Genomic DNA, 19,953 nt, shown 5'->3' on the forward strand with positions numbered 1-19,953 from the left:
TATTTTTTAATGTTATAAAAATTCATACTTCATGATTATAAGAATTAATAATTTTTAAAAAGTTTTAAAAGAAACACATCCAAAAAGTTTTCAACTCTAGGTGCAGGACAGAGGAAAACATTTTCTTTATTTTTCAAACTTTATGTTTCCATGTCCCTCTCATGTAGACCACTTGACACTGAGGAGTTGTTCCCCCTCCGTCCATGTTCCAGGACTTGCTCTCTCTGTCTGCCTCCATTCTCTGCCTTTACTGCACTAAAGATTAGCTGTTGACTCTCCTGTAGTATGGTGAGTTTATCTTTTTTTTTTTAATGTTTTCTGAAAACATACTTACTTTGTGATGATTAGAGACATCTTGACCTGCTAGAAGTTCTTCTATGGTGCTTGCGTCATCCATCATATCTGAGACCTTCATCTTGACTTTGTGAGTTTATTATGCAACTTGTTTTGTCTCAGATTGGAAAAAAAAAAGTTTGATTATGATTATTTCCTTGTTGAAGATTTTCATATTGATGATGATCTGCATATCTTTTAAGTTCAATTAACAGTTATGGAGGTAGGCCATAGGCCTCTTTTGAGACTTTTAAGTCATCCTTCATGACAGATAAATTTGTTCACTAGGTGTCACCACGTCACAAAACGGCTACTCAGCTACATGTACTTGTCAGTACACAGATGCTGAGTACAAGTTCTGTTTGCTGTTTCTTGCAGGTCATGAATTTGATGAGGAGTGGAGCTGGCTGGCTGCGGAAGAGGAAGTAGGGCAACACATACTTGTGCACGTACACGTACATGAGAATGTATATCTGTTCAGACCTGTTATCCTTAGACGTTTTCACACAGCTATAGATGTTTTTTTTTCTACTCTCTATTTATGGTTTCATAATGACTGAGTCACTGTTGACCTCTGAGACATGACTCGTTTTACTGTCATAATTTCAGTCATTTGGCCTAATAACATTTTGGAAGTCTAGAAGAGCTGCATGATGAAATTATTTTACCCCCTTTTAAGTAAGCTGGGTGCTAAAAAGGAAGTTAGCCAGCTTAGTCAGTGGAAGTCTCTATAACAACTCAGAGGCTGTGTCTGAAATTACCCACTCATTCCCTGCTACCTAGTCACTACATAGGAAGTCCAACATAGTGGACTGTATAGTGAGCTTATCATCAGAAAGAAAAACGCACTTTCGGACACTACTCCGGCGCCATTAATGACATCACGACTGTCATGCAGTTGAAATGTGAATTGAAACCTCCATGCGTCCGTCCGCAGCACAGTGCATTATGGTAAATATTGCTTGGTTAGTGACCATCGGTTGTACACTACTTTTCACAATGCATTGTGGGATACTTTGAGTGCACCATATAGGGTATAACATTTCCCACTAGACATTTGGACAGCACTACAAAATGGCGTAGCCACTATGTAGTGCACTATATAGGGAGTAGTGAGTGATTTCAGACACAGCCAGAAAGCAAAGGTACTGTTATACCCAGGATAAATACCCAGACCACTGAGCAGCTGTCATATGAATAATTGGGGCCCTTCCTCTGACCATGTATCCAGATTTTAATTGTTATATCCATCTTTAAATCATTAGCCATCATTAACTGAAATACATACAAATTGTGTCTTTAATCAAGCTGTATAATTAGAATCTGGAAAAATGTGAGTGTGGTCCCTTATTTTGAGTCATCTGATGAAAGGAAATTGTTTTCAGTAATGCATGTGAACTTGATTCTCTTGAACTCTTTTTAAAGAGTTTTTAAACTGTCTTGCATTTTTCTACCTTTACTTCAAACCAATATGACTCAATATGACTTTCTGACCAACATGAAAAAACTATAACTTTTCCAACCAAAACACAGTCACACAGTTAAGTTAGAGGTCGTTTATTGTTCTCTCTGGACTGGTCCAGAACAAGGCGAATGATATGCAGTAAAAAAGGCAATATTAAGCCCAACAGTCATCGTGAAAGCATAAATCCACAGGCACTAGGCGTGGAGCATGTGTGTTTGTGTAAATGCAAGACCATATAGTTCGTTCTCGTGTGAAACCAGCTTCTGTGTGGGTTATGGAAATGTCTGTATGAGACTATGTGAGCTGATGTACATTAAAACAGTCACTTTTGTTCAGCTTCTTGCTGCTGCTCCTCTGATGCAGAGGGCTCAGTATGTTCAGTTGTATCGTCTTCGTTTATGGTGACCAATGGGATGTCTTCGTATGCTGAGGCCGGCAGAGGTTCGACGCTGCTCGTGCTGGTTGCTGGAGAGTCGTCGTGGTCGGAGGACGCATCTGCTGACACGGCAGCAGACTGGGTTCTTTCCTCCAATGTCGTGTCCCAGTCTTGGTCTGAGGGATGAGGTAGACTAGCCATGAGTTCCTGAAGCAAAGAGCAGAGTTCCGGTTAGATGTTTCTGTAAACTGTGCTGGATCTGGACAGTGTTTAAAAATGACTGAGAATGTACCTGTTGTCTCTCCAGGTCATTGTTCCTCACAGCGCTGAGCAAGCTCTTCGTGAAGCTTGCTAGCTCCAGGTATTTTTGTTTTTGGTTCTCTAGCTCAATCTCTAAGAACTGCACTTCCTCATGCTGAAAGAGAAGAATTCAAAAGGGCAAAAGGCTCATTCAGAGTGACACATTTATTCTAATTCTTCTAAACCATAGACAATTTCCATGAACAATTCAGTTTAAAGACAGGGTTGCAATTGTGGATAGATCAGTGTCATAGTCTTGTGTGTGTCATCACCTTGAATTCCAGCAGGCCCTGCATTTGCTCGAGGTCTGAAGCCACTAGTTCACCATCATAATCATCGTCATCTTCGTCCTTGTCCTCATCAGTTACTTCAATCTTCTGTTAAAAAAGGAGATTAGATCATGACTTTAAATAAAGTGCGTGAAAAATGATTACACACTTCTGGTGAGTAATGTCTCCTCTGGATATTATTCTGTTTGTTCTATTTTTGTAATTAACTGTATTATGTAAAGGACTTTGTATTCCAGTTACTATTGAACCAACAAACTACACCCTTGACAGTAATACAAAAGTGCTGTAAAGGTCAAATTAGCTATTACTTATCATGAAATATGGTGTGATAATCACCAGAGATCATGATGTCATACATAATATAGAAAAATACAAAAACAAGTGTATCAGTGATATTATATCAGATTCAGAACATGTGATTACACTTGCAATATGTAGCATTTGCTTATTCGGCCTATTATAAAATTAACACAACCCTCTATAATGACATCCATATTCATCATTCTATGAGGAACAAATAATCACACTTTAATGACAGTTCTTCAGTAAAAGGCCCACAGATTTGGAAGACCCTGCTATTAGAATTAAAAATGTTTACTGATCTCAAATCTGTCAGCATTAAGGCAAATTATGGCTCAAACAAGGTCCAATCTGTTCACACAGTTTTATGTTTTATATAGCATACACATTTTTACCATTTTCACTCTTTTCATTTGTTCTTAGTCATAATCTTAAGTCATTGTTCTTATAAGTTGGTCTAAGTTACAATCACTGCCTGTAATGGCTGCTTGTCTATGTCTGTTTTATTATAGTTTTTATGCCTATTTTAGTCTTGTATCGAGCTTTATTTCACAAAAGCCTTCCCAGGGACAGTGACCACAAATTAGCCACAGCTAGTCCTATATGCATTGCATTGGTTGCATTTAATTGGATGTAACAGTGCCTACATGTATTGTCCCTATCACATTAACTGATAAATAACAATACATACAAATAATAATCTTATATAAGCAGATGCACTACATTCTCAGGTTGTCTGTGTGATAGAAGTCCATTTGTCTCAAGTATGTTTGACTAAACAGCAGCCTGTTCATCATATTGTGCTTGAAACAAACCTGTGATTGGTCTGGAAGTTTATTTTTGAGTAGAAAGCATTTGTTGGTAGTTATTATCGTGTTATGACTAACTGTACACCCCGCTATGTGTTAACTATGTCTATTAATCATTTAAAAAAACAGCAAACCTTTTTACTTTGCATAGTAGGAAATGTTTTTTTCAGGTATCCCAGTAGGATACGATAGTGTGAAAGTGAGCCAGCATGAACAATACCATGATCCTGAAACTGAGGCAGTTAAATGGAATTCAGCCGTTATTCAATTTATCATCATCACTTGTGCTTTTCCTACTTAAACATCACTTTACAAGTGAAGTGTAAGAGTGGTTAAAAACTTGTGACATGAGCAGGCATGATGAGAAAAGGTACAGCTGGTGTTATTCTGTTGCTACAAACTTATATGATCTCACATGCTAGTAGAAGTGGTAGAATGAATGAGCTCCACTAATGCCCATTCCTAAGTTGATGAATTTAATGAGGCTGTACCGTAACATCTGAGAAATAATATTAATCAAGTACCACATTATTGGCGAGTGGAGCAGCACTGGGCACATCTATTCCATCCTCTCCGTCTCTATGTTGTGAGTCGATGGTGCCATCTAGGAGCCAGAACAGCGCATGAATGTTGAGACACACAGTTTACACAGCAGTAAGTGCTGGTGTGTGTAATACTACTATTGGCCTAACCTTCAGAGAGGCAGACAGAACCCCCGTCGTTCAAGTCATCTCCAAGTTCGGGCGTCCTAAGCCGCTCCTCGTCAGGGCTGAGGCCCACCGGGGACTCGTTTCCTGGTGATGAGGTGGTGAACACAGCAGGCCCGCCTTTAGGAGGAGGGATTTCAATACCCATCAGACGATACTTCCTCCGTCTGTTACTGATCCATGTCTGCCGATTAGAGCACACAAAAGACAAAATGTTAACATGCGTAACTGAAATTCAAGTCTATCAATTATGTTGTATATTAGTGTCCAATGTGGTAAATATGAGGGTTAATTTGGGAAAACTAACTAGTGAAATGTCATTGTATAATCACCAGTTAGAATATATGTATCACATTAAGCTGTGGTTTTAAGTAGTTGTTTAATTATTGAAATTATTTGAAGGTTATCCTATAGCAGCATACTGTTTCTCTACAAAGATTCTTCTTCCATGCAATAAATATCCCAGTAAGTGAGATGGCCGTGGGTCATGTGTGTGTCAGGACTGAGCGACTATATTTAGTCCATCAGCATTCCTGCTGTGGCCCTGATATATAACTGCGTGACTTCTACCCAACTTTGAGTCAGTAAGTTAGAAAACTTCTCTGACCTAGAAAACGTACTCTTCCCTGTTTTCTTGTTCGCTCACTAAAGTTCAGACAAGTCAAATAATCTTGTTCGCCCTAAATGTCATAGACAAGGGGCCAGAAAATGTGAATAAGGCTCCAGACTTTCTTAGTCTGCAAAAGATCTTGCTAGTTTCAATGACACTGCAGAAATTTGAAATCAAATTCAATAAAACCCATAATTTTCTAGATCTCTCAGCATTATTTAAACCCTGTGGATTTAGTTACCTTGACTATTTCAGTGTCTACATTGAGTTGGTTCGCTGCAGCGGTGATCTTTTCCCTGCAGACTGAGCCCAGGCTGGTCATGCCTCGGTCCCAGTAGCGCTTCAGCTGGATGAGATCCCCGTCACTGAACTGGGTACGATCCTGCAGCTGAGAACACAAACCTTTGTTTAACTACAGAACATTTACACGAATACTAAGCAGACACTAGCTTTTAATATTTAAAATAATTAAACAGTAAACAGAATGGATTTGTTCTAGGGATAAATGATGATACAAACTTAATAGTTTGACTGATAAGTTGAATTTTTGAAAACTGTCCATGAATTTCAGAATATCTTATCATTTAGTATGTCCCTCTTTTGCTTTAATGACAGCATGCACCCAAGTTGCCCCCATAAATGTTCAATGGGATTGAGGTCAAACTTGTAGAGTTCCGGTTCAGAGAGGAGCAAAAAAGTATACAAGATTAAATATAAATATGAACTCATCTATATCTTAGCCTTTCTTATCCTCAGGTGGCATAAACAAGAGGTTAGGAGCTGCTTTGTAAAGAACAAAAATCATCACCATCTCATACAATCTTAGTTTTCTGTGTTATATTATAAGTTATCTATATTAAACTGTATACAAGTCTTGCATTTAAAGTGAAAAAAGTACTAACTGTTCTCTTTCTTGAGTTGCTGATGACCCAGGGGGCTGCAGACACACTGACTGAAGTCTGCACACAAAGAGACAGTCATGTTAAGTCTTTCAACTGACTTTCAAGGAAAACTATAACAGCAGACTCTTTTCTACCTGTGAGCTGCATTCCCCTGTAAGTGAGGTCTGTGCTGTGAGGGAGTAGCTGCCCTGAAGAGCTGTGTTGCCATGAAGCAGTGCGGGTCTGGAGCTCGTCATAGGAGGTGTGTGACTTCCTCTCACTACAGACACCTCAGCCCTGGTCGGGCTGGCTGACGTCTGCTCCCTGTGGATGTGTGTCCGAGCGGCCATACTTGCCAGCTCCTCTTCCCTTTGCCACTCATCTTCTTCATCACCAGTTTCCATGGCAATGGAGAAGTTATGACTGGTGTCCAGTGGTGGTTGCGGCGTCAGCCTGTGACTCTCCTGGCTTTTCCGGATAGACACGTGACCCTGCCGAGGTCTGTCCCCCTCGCCTCTCTCTGACAGGGTGAAGACCTGCTGGATACGAAGTGTCTGTTCAGAGGAGGGACCAGAGTTTGGTACTGGGAGGGACCCCCGTGTCTTCTGAGGAGCGGGTGGTTGAGGTTGGGGGTTGGAGTGAGGTCTGGGCTGAAGCTGAGACTGGGACTGGGAGGAAGATGACCAAGGGCGAGTTTGCGCTGTACCATACTGCCTAGTCCAGCTGTGAGGTACTACCCCTGCTCCTGCACTCACCCCCGCCTCCCCAAGGGAGGAAGTTCCCTTCCTGACTGCAGTGTAGACTAAAGGCCCTGAGGCTGATGTGAGGGATGGGAGGTTTTGAGAGAGCGAGACCAGCTTGGAGTGGAGGGATGAGGAGGTGGAGGTGGAGGTGCTCCTGCTCTGCAGGGCATGGTTGATCAGAGATGAAGATGTGTGTGCAGAAAGCTCAGAGTCAGATTGAGACGGCGGGGCTGTGGGTCTTGGCCGGGAGCGAGGGACGGAGTTGAGCGAGTAGATCCCGGTCAGTATGACGTCATTGTTGTTGTTGTTGTTGCTGCTGCTTCCACTGCTGAGGGGAGAAGAAGATGAAGGAGAGGAGGATGTCGAGGAGAAAGAAGGGAAGGACGAAGATGGTGGGAGAAGATGCACACGGTTCTGGATGGTCCGCGCCGCAGCTATTTCAGCAGGAAGCAGCGCCCCTGCCGCTAGGCTGTGACTGGACAGAGCTCCTCCGGCTAATGTGTGATTGGAAAGTAGTCCCCCAGTGAGTCCATGACTGGACAAGGAATGAGACACGCCTCCATTCTGCTCTATCTTGGAAGCGAGCTTACGCCTTTTGTTGCCAACCCATGTCTGCAGAGGAAAAAGAGCAATCAGCTCAGTGACATTGCTTAAATAAACATTCTGCAAAACACTGGAGGGACTAATTTAGCAAAGTCAGAATGATAACTTATGACTCGTGTATTTTACCCGGACCACACTGAAGTCCAGTTTGGCCTCCTGAGCACATTGCAATATCAGCTGGAAGCAAGCCTTGCTCTGATTGGTCATCCCATTGTCGTAGTATCTCTCCAGGATCCTCTGCTGTTCAGCTGTAAAGACTGACCGCAGGTTCATCTGAGAGACCAAGAAACCCCCAAAACACTGTATTACATAAGAATTCACCGCTATTCTAGCTGACAGATAATGGCACATGATGAGGTCAACGGTGCAATGTCCCTTCTTTGGACTGTGCAGTAATTAAATGTTTAGGCCGAAAGTAACTTGGTTAATTTAGAAATGGCATTCAGCACAACACCAAAGAGTCTGTTTAACTACCAATACATAATAATAACTACAACTGCAGGAGCAATACGTCTATTTTGTTTTTGTCAAAACTTGACATATGTAATTTCTTTACAACCTGTATTGGAATACAATTCTTGGTATACTCACAGCCTGCAGGCCACGCCTTTGTGGCCATGCATCCATTCTGCTGCTGGAGGGGAACGGGGCTGCCATGCAGATCACAGCAAAACCTCCGTGTTTCTAGTGTGGCACAACTCTGATTGCGCTCATCCTGTCTCAGTGTACCTGGCCCACTGCTGGGAGATGTTGCTGAAGAGAAAGCAAAGCAGACAACGTGATGCCTAAGAGTGTAAATAAAATGCTCAATCCACGTCATTATGAGCTCAATTCTGTTCTAAAAATAACACAGGACTAGCAATCTTCTCTGGAGCAAAATTGAGAAACGCAACTATCAGTTTCATCATATTGTAGACAGCCAGTCAACACTTTGTCATATAACACGTTACAACATTTTGAAAAAAATTACATCAAGCGCTGTGAGCTGTAAAATTACACCACGCTGTCAGTCACAGTATAATAAGCTATGACAAGCCACTGTGTAACATCAATAACACTATCAATCAAGCTAATATGCCATCCCTTGCAAGACATTGTTCTGTTCATCTGCTGAAAACCATTTAAGTGTGTGTCCATGTTTTAACCCCTAAGTTACAATTATACAAGTATTATTTAATAAGTTAGATCTGAAGTGCTTTAATTAATTTTCCTCAGTGCACTAAAAAAAATACTATTTATTCTACAAGTCAAGATCACAACTGCAGGGATGTCACTGTATAATAATAACTGATTATACATACTGTTTTTTGTGATGGTCTATATAGAAAGACATGAGTCACACAGAAAAAGTGGTAATAGAAGAGGTGAATTAAGAAAAACTTTATTTGGCTTTTGTGGATAATTGAACGTTAAAGTAGAGCTTTTATCACTTTTAGCAGTGCCTACGGTTTACATGTTCCATATTTATACATGTTCATGCATTGTGGGACTCGCTCTGGTCTTGATCTTGACCTGGTCTCGATACATTCTGGTCTTGGTCATGACTCGATCACTTTATAGATGCTCCTGACGATAACAGTGGCATTTAGATTTCTAATTGATTTCTAAATGAGCCCTTTTTTAAAAAAAAAACAAATTTAGTTTGCATTGCATTTACATTCAGATATATATTATACTTATGTTGTAAAACCTGCTTTGGGCAATTTTGCATTTAACTCCAGTCATGCAAATACAACAAATTAATTTGAATTTGATAATGTTTTATCTCAGCACTCAAATCACTACCATACACACTGTTACAGATGTTCTGTTTGACTGAAAAATACGTATTTCTAAAATGTCTTCATCCTAAAATAGGCTAAAAGACGGACTTAAGGACTGTCTTATTACAGCCTTACAGCTGACTACATAGTATCTGACTTTATAAACATGATCTTTTATAAGCAAGGTCAGGTTTACTACTCCAGCCCCAGCTGTTTAATGAACATAATACCGTTTTAACACATAGATGCATGCACAAACAATAAGGAAAACGTCATAATCTAAGTTTAACTTTCTTTTTCTGCCACACAAACAAAGAATAATACTGAATTGGGACCAGTGTTATGAATGTCAAACACACCGCATATTCAGAGCAAATCCACATTATGACTCGAACACAGACGGACCGAGCAGACAGGAAAGAGCATGAAGCAGCCCGGTCAAAGTAAAAACACATGGCCCCTCAGAGAGCTGGAAAACTGTGGACTAAAACACATTTGGTGTTACTGCTACTGCTGCTGGAGGTTTTATTAAAAACAGAAAATGTCACATACGGGAATGTTGTGCGACCAATAAGCATCCAGCAGGTTTATTTTGGCAGACTGACTGCGCATGGCTACAGTCAAATATGGAAACATTACGGAGAGAATTAGCGAACAAATTGTGGGCACGTCAGATTAGTACGCCGCCAGAGCAGCAGCCCGGAGACTCTCACACACGAAATACAACACAGGAAGCTCCTGCCACAACTTTACGTCCGCGGGCCAGGCAGTAAACAAACCGGGTAAGCAGCTCCGCATCCCCCACAACGGCCACACAGACAGCCGACGTTAGCTTGCAGGCCCGAGCGGCCATATCTGAGCCAGCCAGCGTTAGCTAGCATTAGCATAGCTCTCTCCCAGTGGATAGCTGCGGCTAAACTTTTCCTTCAAAATCTGTGATTTCCCGACCCTGGCATGGACATTCTCGCTGACGCGGGCTCCCGGCGGAGACGAACAGAGGCGGCTCGCGTGTCCCCGAGGGGAAAAGTGAAAAACCACTTAACTACTTACCATTTTCTGATGTCAAAATCACACGAACGTTCAAATTCAGCAGATTTCTTCACCAGTCCCCTTTGCTAGACAATGAAATCAGAACGTCCGATCATCAATTCTAATCATGATTGTGACGTGTTTGCAGACAGGAGCCAATGGGAGCTCGAGATCATCGCTGTGACATTCGGAAAGGGCTGAAAACTGAGCACAGTGGTCCCGCCCACCATTGACTTTGTTCAGTGGGCTGCTGGAGGAGGAGGTCATTCACATGACAGCAGCAAAAACGGGGCCTGGGAAATGGTTCGTTTCCTCCTCACCTGAATGTGTCAAAGTATCCTTTCAAGTGTTTGTAGTTTGCCACTGAGACTGTGCTGGCACAGACACAAGATGATGGGATTGTTGCCTGCAGGAAATGTTTAAATGGCCTGTTTCACTGCTGTGTTACAACAGGACATGCAGTTATTTGTATGTCATATTAGTTTGTATCTTTAACTTTTGATCAATTATTGGACTTGATGTTGACAGTTAAAAGGCTCAATATGAATGAGTTTGATACATTATTGTATGAATGTGTTTCATTATTGGTGTATTCTGATATATATTATACTTTGTAAACCTTGTATAGCTTTTCCAATAATTTAATTGTATTTGTGTTACTTTTTATCTAATCGAATTAGGAAGACAAACACCGTTGCAGATGTTCTGGTTTCATCATTAAAAATCATCTCAACGTCATCTCAAAGTCAATAAGTAAGTAAAATGTATTAAATACATTTTACAGAGTGAGGTCAGAAAGTGCTTCACAAGTGAAAATTGTTAAAACATAAAGTAGGCTATAGTGCACCTCAAGTAATTAAGACTGACTTAGGTACTGTCTTATTAAAGTCTAATAGCTTAATGGCATTTTTACTGCATTATGGCTAACAAAATGTATTAGGAAGGGAGGCAGAGAGAAAGACTAATAGCCTAAGAGCATGCTCAAAGAATTTGGAGAGAGCAGTCCAAACCATTATAGGCAACTGGGGCAATAATTGCTCTCTCCTTTGAACCAGGACACACAAAGGTACATTGCCAGGAATGTCACGGCCACTAACTGTTACAATTTTACATGTGACGGACTTCTCAAGGCAGTTTTGGTACTTTGCAGCGCACCCCACTCTGTTTGAAGGTTCTCATAAGAGCTACATGACATCCTGCACTTTAAAATAAACTTGTCTTGTCAGTTCTGTGTAACAGAAATAAAGTCATTTCATCTATAATCACTGTGTTTTGTGATCTGTTCCTAGTGTGTGTGTGTGTGTGTGTGTGTGTGTGTGTGTGTGTGTGTGTGCGCACGCTTGCTTTTTATAGGGGGTCAAGGATTCATTCTCTTTAGTGTTATTTCCAGATAAGGCTTTTTACATATTTAAATGCCCAGGCAAGCATAAAGACATCAGAACGCCAATTAGGTATTGAGTAACACTTCACAATAAGATACACAACAATGTAAGTAGTTACTGAGGAGCGAGAAAGAATGAATCAGGAACGACTTGATAGTCAATGAATCATTAATCCTGCGTTACTGATTTCAGGACTATATAGTAGCTCATGATGAGTTACCGGAGATACTATATTAATGAATGATTGGGTAATGATTAGTTCATGAGTCAACATACTGACAGCTTTTTACACATCCGCTGTTCCTGATTACTGCTGGTTAATATCATTTTTCACTTTAGCTGAAAGTATACATAAAGTAACAAATGATTAAGTAAATAGTAATTATTGAGTGTATTTCTTAACCACTCATTATAGTATTTAACTTAACTTGAGGGTAGACAAGAGGAGCAAGTAATGATTAAATCATTATTACTAGTATTAGTAAACTAATGATTAACCAATGATTCATTAATACAGAATCTCCCTCAAATCACAGTTATTCAAGAATTACTCATTAACGGTCCATTTACTATCAAGTCTTTTATTCCCCAGTCACTCCTCAGTAACCAATCACATTGTTGTGTATCCTATTCTAAAATGCCCACATACACATGTCCTCTCATATCAGTCAGAACATTATGCTGAGTTGTGTTGCCTGTGATGATGACGATGATGAAGGTGATGATGGTGGTTGGTGTAACCGCACAGGTTCAACTACAATAACTTTTTTCTTGTGTTTATCCATCTGTCTCTCTGTCTGTCTTACCTTCCTGCTGTGCTGTCTCCATATCTCTCCCTGTATGAAGTCGGTCTTACATGCACGGTGGGGGCGTGAGTGGAGGGGCTGCTGCTGTAATCCATGACGTCACCTGTGTCCCCAGGTGCGCAGCAGGGGGCGCTGTTCCTCACAGCTGAGCTCTGCTGACAACTGATGCTGATTCCCTTCATCCACAGATTGTGAACTTAAAAAAACAGCTGACATATGAGCCTCAGCTCGCCTTGTTGTGTGGCACACGCACAGTTACATGCAGACGATGAGTGTGTTTCGTTATGACGTCACGAATCCTCTTTCTTCCTTCACCTTGGTTAAAACAGGGTAGGATTTCTGTGACATTCCTGTATGTTCTGTGCCACTCACAACTGCACTTTACATGAGGTTTATTTAGGTTTTTAAGCTGTGTACACAATTCATTAAAGGGTTTTTAAAGTCCTGTTTGCATAAACCCTCTCTGGCCCTCTCTCTGTATGTAAATGTACATGTGTGTAAGGCGGGCCGGGGGGAGGTTGGGGGGGGGGGGGGGGGGGGGTACAGAGAGAGATCCTCCCTGTATGGTGTGCGTTGCACCATTCCCTGGTCTGTATTATGAGTGGTGGCCCTTGTGATGCTGCAGCGAGGCGGGCGGGAGGAAAAAAGAGGAGAGGGGAGGGGTCGCTCCATCCCCTCGCGCCCACCGAATCCACTTCTCACAGCGCGCGGGCTGCTGGCGGGAAGGCACGAGAGAAAGAGAGAGAGAGAGAGTGAGGGAAGGAGAGAGGAGAGCGGAGAGAGAGAGAGAGAGAGAGCGCGCGTGTGTGTGTGCATGTCTCCTGTGTGTGCGCGTGGATTGCACCACCGCATCCCGTTCACCGTTTCTGCAGGCGGCCATGCTCTGATGGAGAGAATAAATCTGACAACGCTTTCTTTTCCCTCAGATGTCCCCACCGCCGTGTCATTCCAGATGTGACTGACAAGTCGTTCTATGTCGCCTCCTGCTTCGAGTCCTGCGCCGTTCACCTCGGAGAGACTGTGACACCATGGCTTTGGTTATGGAACCTATAAGTAAATGGACACCAAAGCAAGTGCTGGACTGGATGAAAGGTAATTCTCCTCCGTTGGTCTTAAACGCTGCCTGTGTTGGAGTGAGGATGATGAGGATGATGGTGGTGGTGGTGGTGGTGATGATGATGGTGGTGGTGGTAGGGCATGGCTGAGCAGTGAGCAGCGGAAGGGCCACACTTGGTGTTTGCATGCATGTGCGCTCCCCCCTGCTCCAAAACCTGCAGGCTGACGTGTGATTCCTGCCGCTAGTGTGAGACTGAGTCAAGTCAGTGAAGTGAACGCGGTTGGAGCCGGTGCGGTGAAATGGATGTCCCCCCTAAAGAAGCAGGGAGTGGAGTCTGAGCCAAGCCTAGAGGCTGCTGCTGCTGCTGCTGCTGACTCCATCAGCGGCAACAGCAGCTTTCATCAATGAATGTGGAAGATATGTCATCTGCTCTTTCACTCACTGCCACATGCTCTAAAGCTCATATCACCACGCTCACTCTTCCTCCTCTATGCGTGTGTGCCTGCGTGCACGAGCGCGTGCGTGTATGATTAATGTAGTTAGCTGCGTGTACCCCCCCCCAACCCCCGCCTCCCCCCACTCAGTGCCAGTCGTACAGTCGGTTTCAGCACCCTGGACAGCGCAGTGCCTTCTGCCATATAAGGCAAACGCACCGATCACATTCCCCTCTTTCTTTCTTTCTTTCTTTCTTTCTTTCTTTCTTCCTCTTTTTGTGTGTGTGTGTGTGGGGGGGTGTTGCTCGCTTGGCCGGCTCGAGATACGTTCCCTTCAAACAGACAGTATGAATGAGTAATCACTAATCATGCGTGTTAGAGTGTGTGTGTGTGTGTGTGTGTGTGTGTGTGTGTGTGTGTGTGTGTGTGTGTGTGTGTGTGTGTGTGTCAGGAGCTGCTCACACACATACACACACACTCCGTACCTCCAGACCTGTGAGAGAAACTGTGGCAGGCCTGCTGACAGACAATGGAAAAATGGGGAGGGAGGGTGTCCGCAATCCCTTACTTAAGAGAATGACTTAATCACCAGGCTACTGTGTGATGACTCTAACTCGCGATGTCCTGTCCCTGCACGTTCCCTGCGATGGCGTGAGCGCTCTCATCGTCGAATTGTGGTTTTCCTACGACCCCATCTTACCCAAACGAGTTCCAGGACCAACTCTCGATCACCGGTCGAGCTCTCGCGTCTGAGATTAGAAGTCAAGGTGGTTTTGCGAGACCCTCAGGGGACACGGGGAGGGGAGCATTTGGGATGCGTTACGTTTAGCGGCTAGGATGATGTCCCTGGTTTTATAATTGCTCCCCTCAGTCACGGGGAGAAGCGGCAGCCAGCGGAGTCACGGCTTCACCTTTCTGATCCGCGGAGCGCTCACTCGGAAAGCTTTGCACCTTTCATTAAGAAGGGCTGAGATGAAGCGTGATTGAAGATAAGTTGAGTAACGGTGGTGGTTCTGCGGTGACAGTTTTGCCGACGTGGAAAAACCAGCAACGATTGTGGTTGTGGTGCAGCTTCTCGGACATATTTGTACTGAGGATATCTGAATGTAAGACACCAGGCAAGACAGAAGTGATCAGAGCAGAGCAGAACAGTGGTATTAGTTACTTTATGTGTTTTAAAACATTCTGCAAATTATGTTGTGCAAAAATAAATTGCTGCATGTGGCAGTGATTTGCATTCCACCTGTGGTTAACCAATGATACAGCATAGATGTTAATAATAAGGTCCCCAGAACACTGTTTGAAGCTGAAGAAGGTGGCAGGGCCCGCCACATATAAACGAAGTAAAACAGAATGAAATCTCGTTGTCCTTTAAGCTCAGTTTGTTTATTCAGTCGTGGAAATAAAGAGAGGTTGTATCTTTAGTTAAAAATTAAGTCAGTGAAAATCTGTCTTCACATTAAATCTGCTCCCGAAAACTACATAGTGCACCTTTAAAGCTCATGGTGGAAAGGCAGCACATGCGATGAGAGATGTTATCTGGAAAAAACACAATGATGGTGTTGTCTTTTTTGTCACACATGCTATTATTTGCAGGATTCAGGCAATTTAATACACTGAAACATTCATTTTCTTATTTCGTGATAAGGCACGATCACACCAAAGTCTTGCAGGGGAATTGATTCATCTCGTGATTGCTCTCTTCATATGTGTCCTTTGTTAACTAGTCTCCTGGCCTCTTCCAAATCAAGAGCCGGGGCTCAGAGAGTCATCTCCATAGAACTACGCCAACATCTCCCAGTGTCATCCCCGTTCCCTCCTCCCTCCTGTGGGGCTTCAAACTCAGACCCCTCAGCGGCAGGCTCACTCTCAGATCTTATTTTCTTATGAATAAAGTGAAAGGCGAAAGGCTACTACTAATCTCTGCACTTACAGGGGCTTCGCTGTGGCCTCTTTCTCTGGAAGCTCTTCATCTCTCGCACACTGATCTGAGTAGTCTTGTGCCACTTTTCAGGAGCAGTGACATTGAGACCTCCTTAAGAAGCACTGTAGTGATCGCTCTCGCTCGCCATAAGAGAGGAAAGTACTTTAAATCTACACAGATGCAAGACACTTAATGTGCTGATAGCAGGCAGTTGTCCTCACCTAGATTTGTTAGACACATTTCTCTTAATATTGTTATTTCTGTGGAAGGTGGAGGCACAAATCCAGAGCTCCACTGTCCTCAGTTTTTCCTTCTGTCACATAGATAAACTAGCAACATTGTGTGCGCTCCTTTTATTGATAGTATTATTTATGGGGCACTTGATGCCTCTACTAGACAGCAACATTTGTGAGATGACAGGGAGATGACAGCTTCACCTGTAGTTGCCCCAACCCCCATACTGTCAAATTATCATCAATGTTATGTATTATTTTTAATGTATAGTGTCACTTTTTGCTCATTTCATTTGAAGAATCTTCCCTTAGATTTAAAAAAGGCTGCTTATGAATGACAATTTGTCAAGATTCTATGTTATGATTGTGTAAATCTATAACAAATTGTATACAGAGGTTTCATAGATTCATTGATGGGGCATGGTTTTTATTTAAGGCTACATATCTGAGTATATCTCAGATATTTTACTGAATCCCTGTTGGTTTAGTATCACCGATACATAAATGGGTAAGTAGCTTTACCTGCATGCTAAGGTCATTTTAGCGACTTCATGTACGTCTTTTCCGGTAATTTCAACCTGGGCCCTATAGTTACATGTTTTGGTGTGTAAATGATTCACACTCACCAAAAGTTTTAGAATCAGTCCAGCTCATCACCTCAGCTGGCAGACGCGACACAGCTTCGGCGGCTACAATTTAATCCTTAACGTAATCCTTCGGGGCAACTGCGACCCTCAAAGAACCCCAGAGTGCTGAAAGTGCTTGTTTGTGCCATTCGCAGGCTGAGTCAGTCGGTTACCCTATGCGTCTGACAGCATTATGGAAACAATTACCATGGAGACAGACCTTTTGGTTAGATAATAAGATTCGTTTTGTAACCAGAAAGTCTCACTCGCACGGAGAAGGCTCGCTCTGAAGCTCTTGGCAGAGGTGAGCTGTTGCAGGAAGATGACGGTGAAAACGTGAGTCGGAGTTGAAGAGAGGAGCTCGGGGTTTACCTAAAGTCACGGCCGAATATTTAGTTGATTTTAACTATCTAGATGAGGGAACACCCGAAACGACCCACATGAGTGAGATTTCAGAGCATGTGTGTTTTCTGGTTACACAAAGGTTTATATCCTTTTTACAAAAGGGTCTATAGCCGTAGGAAACCTTCTCCGTAAAGCTGTCAGACTGAGAATAGCAACCTCAGTCTGTCAGTGGCAAAAAACAAGCACTTTTAATGGACGTAACTTTGACGGACGGAAGTGTCCCAAAGGATTGCATCGCAGCCATGGCAGCTGTGTGTTGCAGCTGCCAGCTGAGACAATCTACAGGACAGATTCCAGAACTTTTGGTTGAGTATGAATCATTTACACACCAAAATGTAAATATAAGGCCCACGTTTAAAAATACCAGGATTCCCTTTTAATGTCAGGACTTGAGTGATTTTGGTCAGTTATGTTTTAAAGCTACATTTGCATTGAGCTTGGCCTTGTGAGATCATCAGCTTGTATGAAGACAGTATCAGGTTTTGTGACATTAATCAGAGGGACACATTTAGGAGTGCACAATTCAGGAGTCATCCTCCACCAGCACAGAGAAAATGGAAAAATTACGATTACTTTCTGGAGAGCAGGTACCTGTTCCTCTACAGTGCCCTCCTGCCATATGAGAGAATATGGGACGGGGGAAATGGGGTGCTCTTCAATCCTGTCGACAAACCCTGACACAGCTAGCTACCAGGCCAGGCAGCCTATACTGTGGCTGTGGAAGGACCGCTCCAGCAGCAGAACGCTGGTGAGGCTCACAGAAAGATGACTCATCAGCGTTTGTTTTGATTTGAACACCCACACCGGAGGAGTTTCCTCTATGTTGTGTGCGTGAGGGGATGTATCTGCTGGGGTGTGTGCAGACGCAATTGCTGTGTAAAGTATGACGCGTTTTCGGATCTGCGCTTTAATGTTTTTGGCACCAAAGAAAAAATTGACTTCCTCTGCTTCTGCTTCTGCTTCTTCGTCTTCTTCTTCTTCTCCTTCTTCTTCTCTGCTGTCGGCGCTGTCTATCCCTCATCAGATCATCCTGTGATTTCAGGCGCACGGTATCTGCAGCCTGCTGATGCAAGCATTGACAGGAAAATGAATCGGCGGTTCACTTTTCCTGCACTAATTTGTCTTTTCCTCTTTGCGTGCGGATGTATTGGTGCTAAAAAAAAAATCTAAAAATAAAGGTGATTTGTGACATTTTTCGCTCAGTGCAACAGACGGCGAATGACTGATATCATAAGGCGACAAAGTTAGATTCAATTCTAGTATATCAGCGTGCAGTGGTGATGTGGCTCCTGTGTTGAAAGAAATCCCCTGGATGTTATTGGTGGTTTCGGTGTCCTGGGGTGTCAGGCCATGTTTCCTACCCTCCCATACTGTGTCTCCCAATTCAGCCTCCTGCTGACACGGTAAGGAAGTCTGTGGTGGAAGACATGCTTCCCCTGGCTCTGACTGTGTGCTCACTGTAGTTTCAGCTGCATTAAAGATTGAAGAGCGTGCCTCATTGTGGGGAAGCACACACTGACACACACACACGCGCGCACAAACACACGTAGAGGAAACTCCTTTAGTTGTCAACTTCCATACACAAAGGCGATGAGGAGATGCATGCGCTGCATACTGATACGTGCACTCAAAGGGATGCACATGCTCACTCATATATATGGTATATACATGTGTATGCACACTGACACGCATGCACAGCCACACAAACTCTGGAGCAGCAGCTTTAAGTGGGGCATCGGTAGTCATGGAAACCAGATCTGATCGTGTCGGAGTCACAGCACATGTCATAAGATGGGGAACCAGCAACACGCAGAGATGCCCGATCTACATCCTGTGTTCCTCCAACACACATTTGGACACATAATGAGGTGTGCGCGCGCACACACGCACAAGCTTCCCCTCCTGTTTTATGGCCCTGAGCAGAGAGATGGTGAACGAGAGAGAAAGGGGGAGGCGCAAAGCATAATGAAAGAAAAGCTGAGGAGGCTAAGATGGGGGAGGAAACGAGGGAGCGTGCAAAGGGGAAGGGTGGGCATGATGGAGGAACAGGGGCAGAGCACAGAGGCGATAGCGGAGCGGTGCGGAGAATGGGAGATGCAGTGGGCATCATATCAAAGCGCCCGCTCTATCCGGGCTGTCGGACAGAGGAGCCTGTGTGCATGTGTGTGTGTGTGTGTGTTTTGGGTTTTGCACCTGTTGTTCCGGGAGTTTGCAGTTTTTTACGACCACATATATTAACTTCAAGTGAAGTTTCTCAACCTCGGGGTCAGCACCCCACCCCACCCGTGAGATCACATGAGATATATGGACGAAGAGTTGAAGGAGGTTTCTGGATCTGGCAAAAAAAAAAAAAGAATGGTGTTTGAAAACTCAAATGTACATGACTGCTTAACAGCTGGGTTTACAAGCCAGCAAATGTAGAGACGGCCTGACTTAAAAGATTAAACAAGATTACGGAGTAGATCTGGAATGAAAGCTTCTATCCTTTTATAGTTGCCAGGATGACTATCTGGAGTTCTGGAGATGGTTTTAGGTTAGCTGTCAGCACTCTTTTAGTGCAGGGCTAGTTTGTCTGTTTAAGCTCACACCAACAGAATCGTAAGAAATCACTGGGTTGAATCGGCTTCATGGTTTCGCAGCTCATCAGTCAATCGTTTTGGTGTTTAAGAGAGTGATTGTGTTTGCTACTGTCTTATACTGCGGTATACATACTGCACGTTGTAGCACTTAGGTAGTACAGGTGATTATGAGATCAGTATTAACGATGATGAAAATGAAATGATGAAAATGGGGAACTTATTAAGAAAGCAGTCAAGTGTGTGTACATGTACCAGTGTCTCATGCAGATTATCTGCTCAGTTATGATACACTGACCAA

General features: G+C 43.2%; 2 protein-coding genes across 6 annotated transcripts in view; one reads left to right on the forward strand and one right to left on the reverse strand.

Annotated features, from left to right (window-relative positions):
- The window catches only part of si:ch211-26b3.4 (connector enhancer of kinase suppressor of ras 2), an 82,671-nt gene that overhangs the window by 1,333 nt on the left and 61,385 nt on the right, over window positions 1–19,953 (forward strand). For all 5 annotated transcript variants that reach the window (XM_037076313.1, XM_037076317.1, XM_037076314.1 and 2 more), the window contains 3 exons: window positions 168–288; window positions 712–758; window positions 13,324–13,489. In XM_037076313.1, coding sequence (XP_036932208.1) covers window positions 13,426–13,489 — 64 coding nt within the window. In that variant the 5' untranslated portion in view covers window positions 168–288; window positions 712–758; window positions 13,324–13,425. The remainder of the gene's footprint in view (window positions 1–167; window positions 289–711; window positions 759–13,323; window positions 13,490–19,953) is intronic.
- Window positions 1,875–11,432, reverse strand: hdx (highly divergent homeobox). Its single transcript, XM_037076318.1, has 11 exons — window positions 10,231–11,432; window positions 8,009–8,170; window positions 7,544–7,690; window positions 6,227–7,426; window positions 6,093–6,149; window positions 5,432–5,578; window positions 4,566–4,764; window positions 4,398–4,477; window positions 2,747–2,851; window positions 2,467–2,589; window positions 1,875–2,381 (listed from the first exon to the last, which is right to left on the reverse strand). The coding sequence occupies exons 2-11, from the start codon at window positions 8,072–8,074 to the stop codon at window positions 2,121–2,123; spliced, it is 2,385 nt and encodes a 794-aa protein (XP_036932213.1). The 5' UTR covers window positions 8,075–8,170; window positions 10,231–11,432; the 3' UTR covers window positions 1,875–2,120.

The sequence above is a fragment of the Acanthopagrus latus genome, chromosome 18, assembly GCF_904848185.1.
Source record: "Acanthopagrus latus isolate v.2019 chromosome 18, fAcaLat1.1, whole genome shotgun sequence".
In the NCBI taxonomy this organism is placed as follows: Eukaryota; Metazoa; Chordata; class Actinopteri; order Spariformes; family Sparidae; genus Acanthopagrus; species Acanthopagrus latus.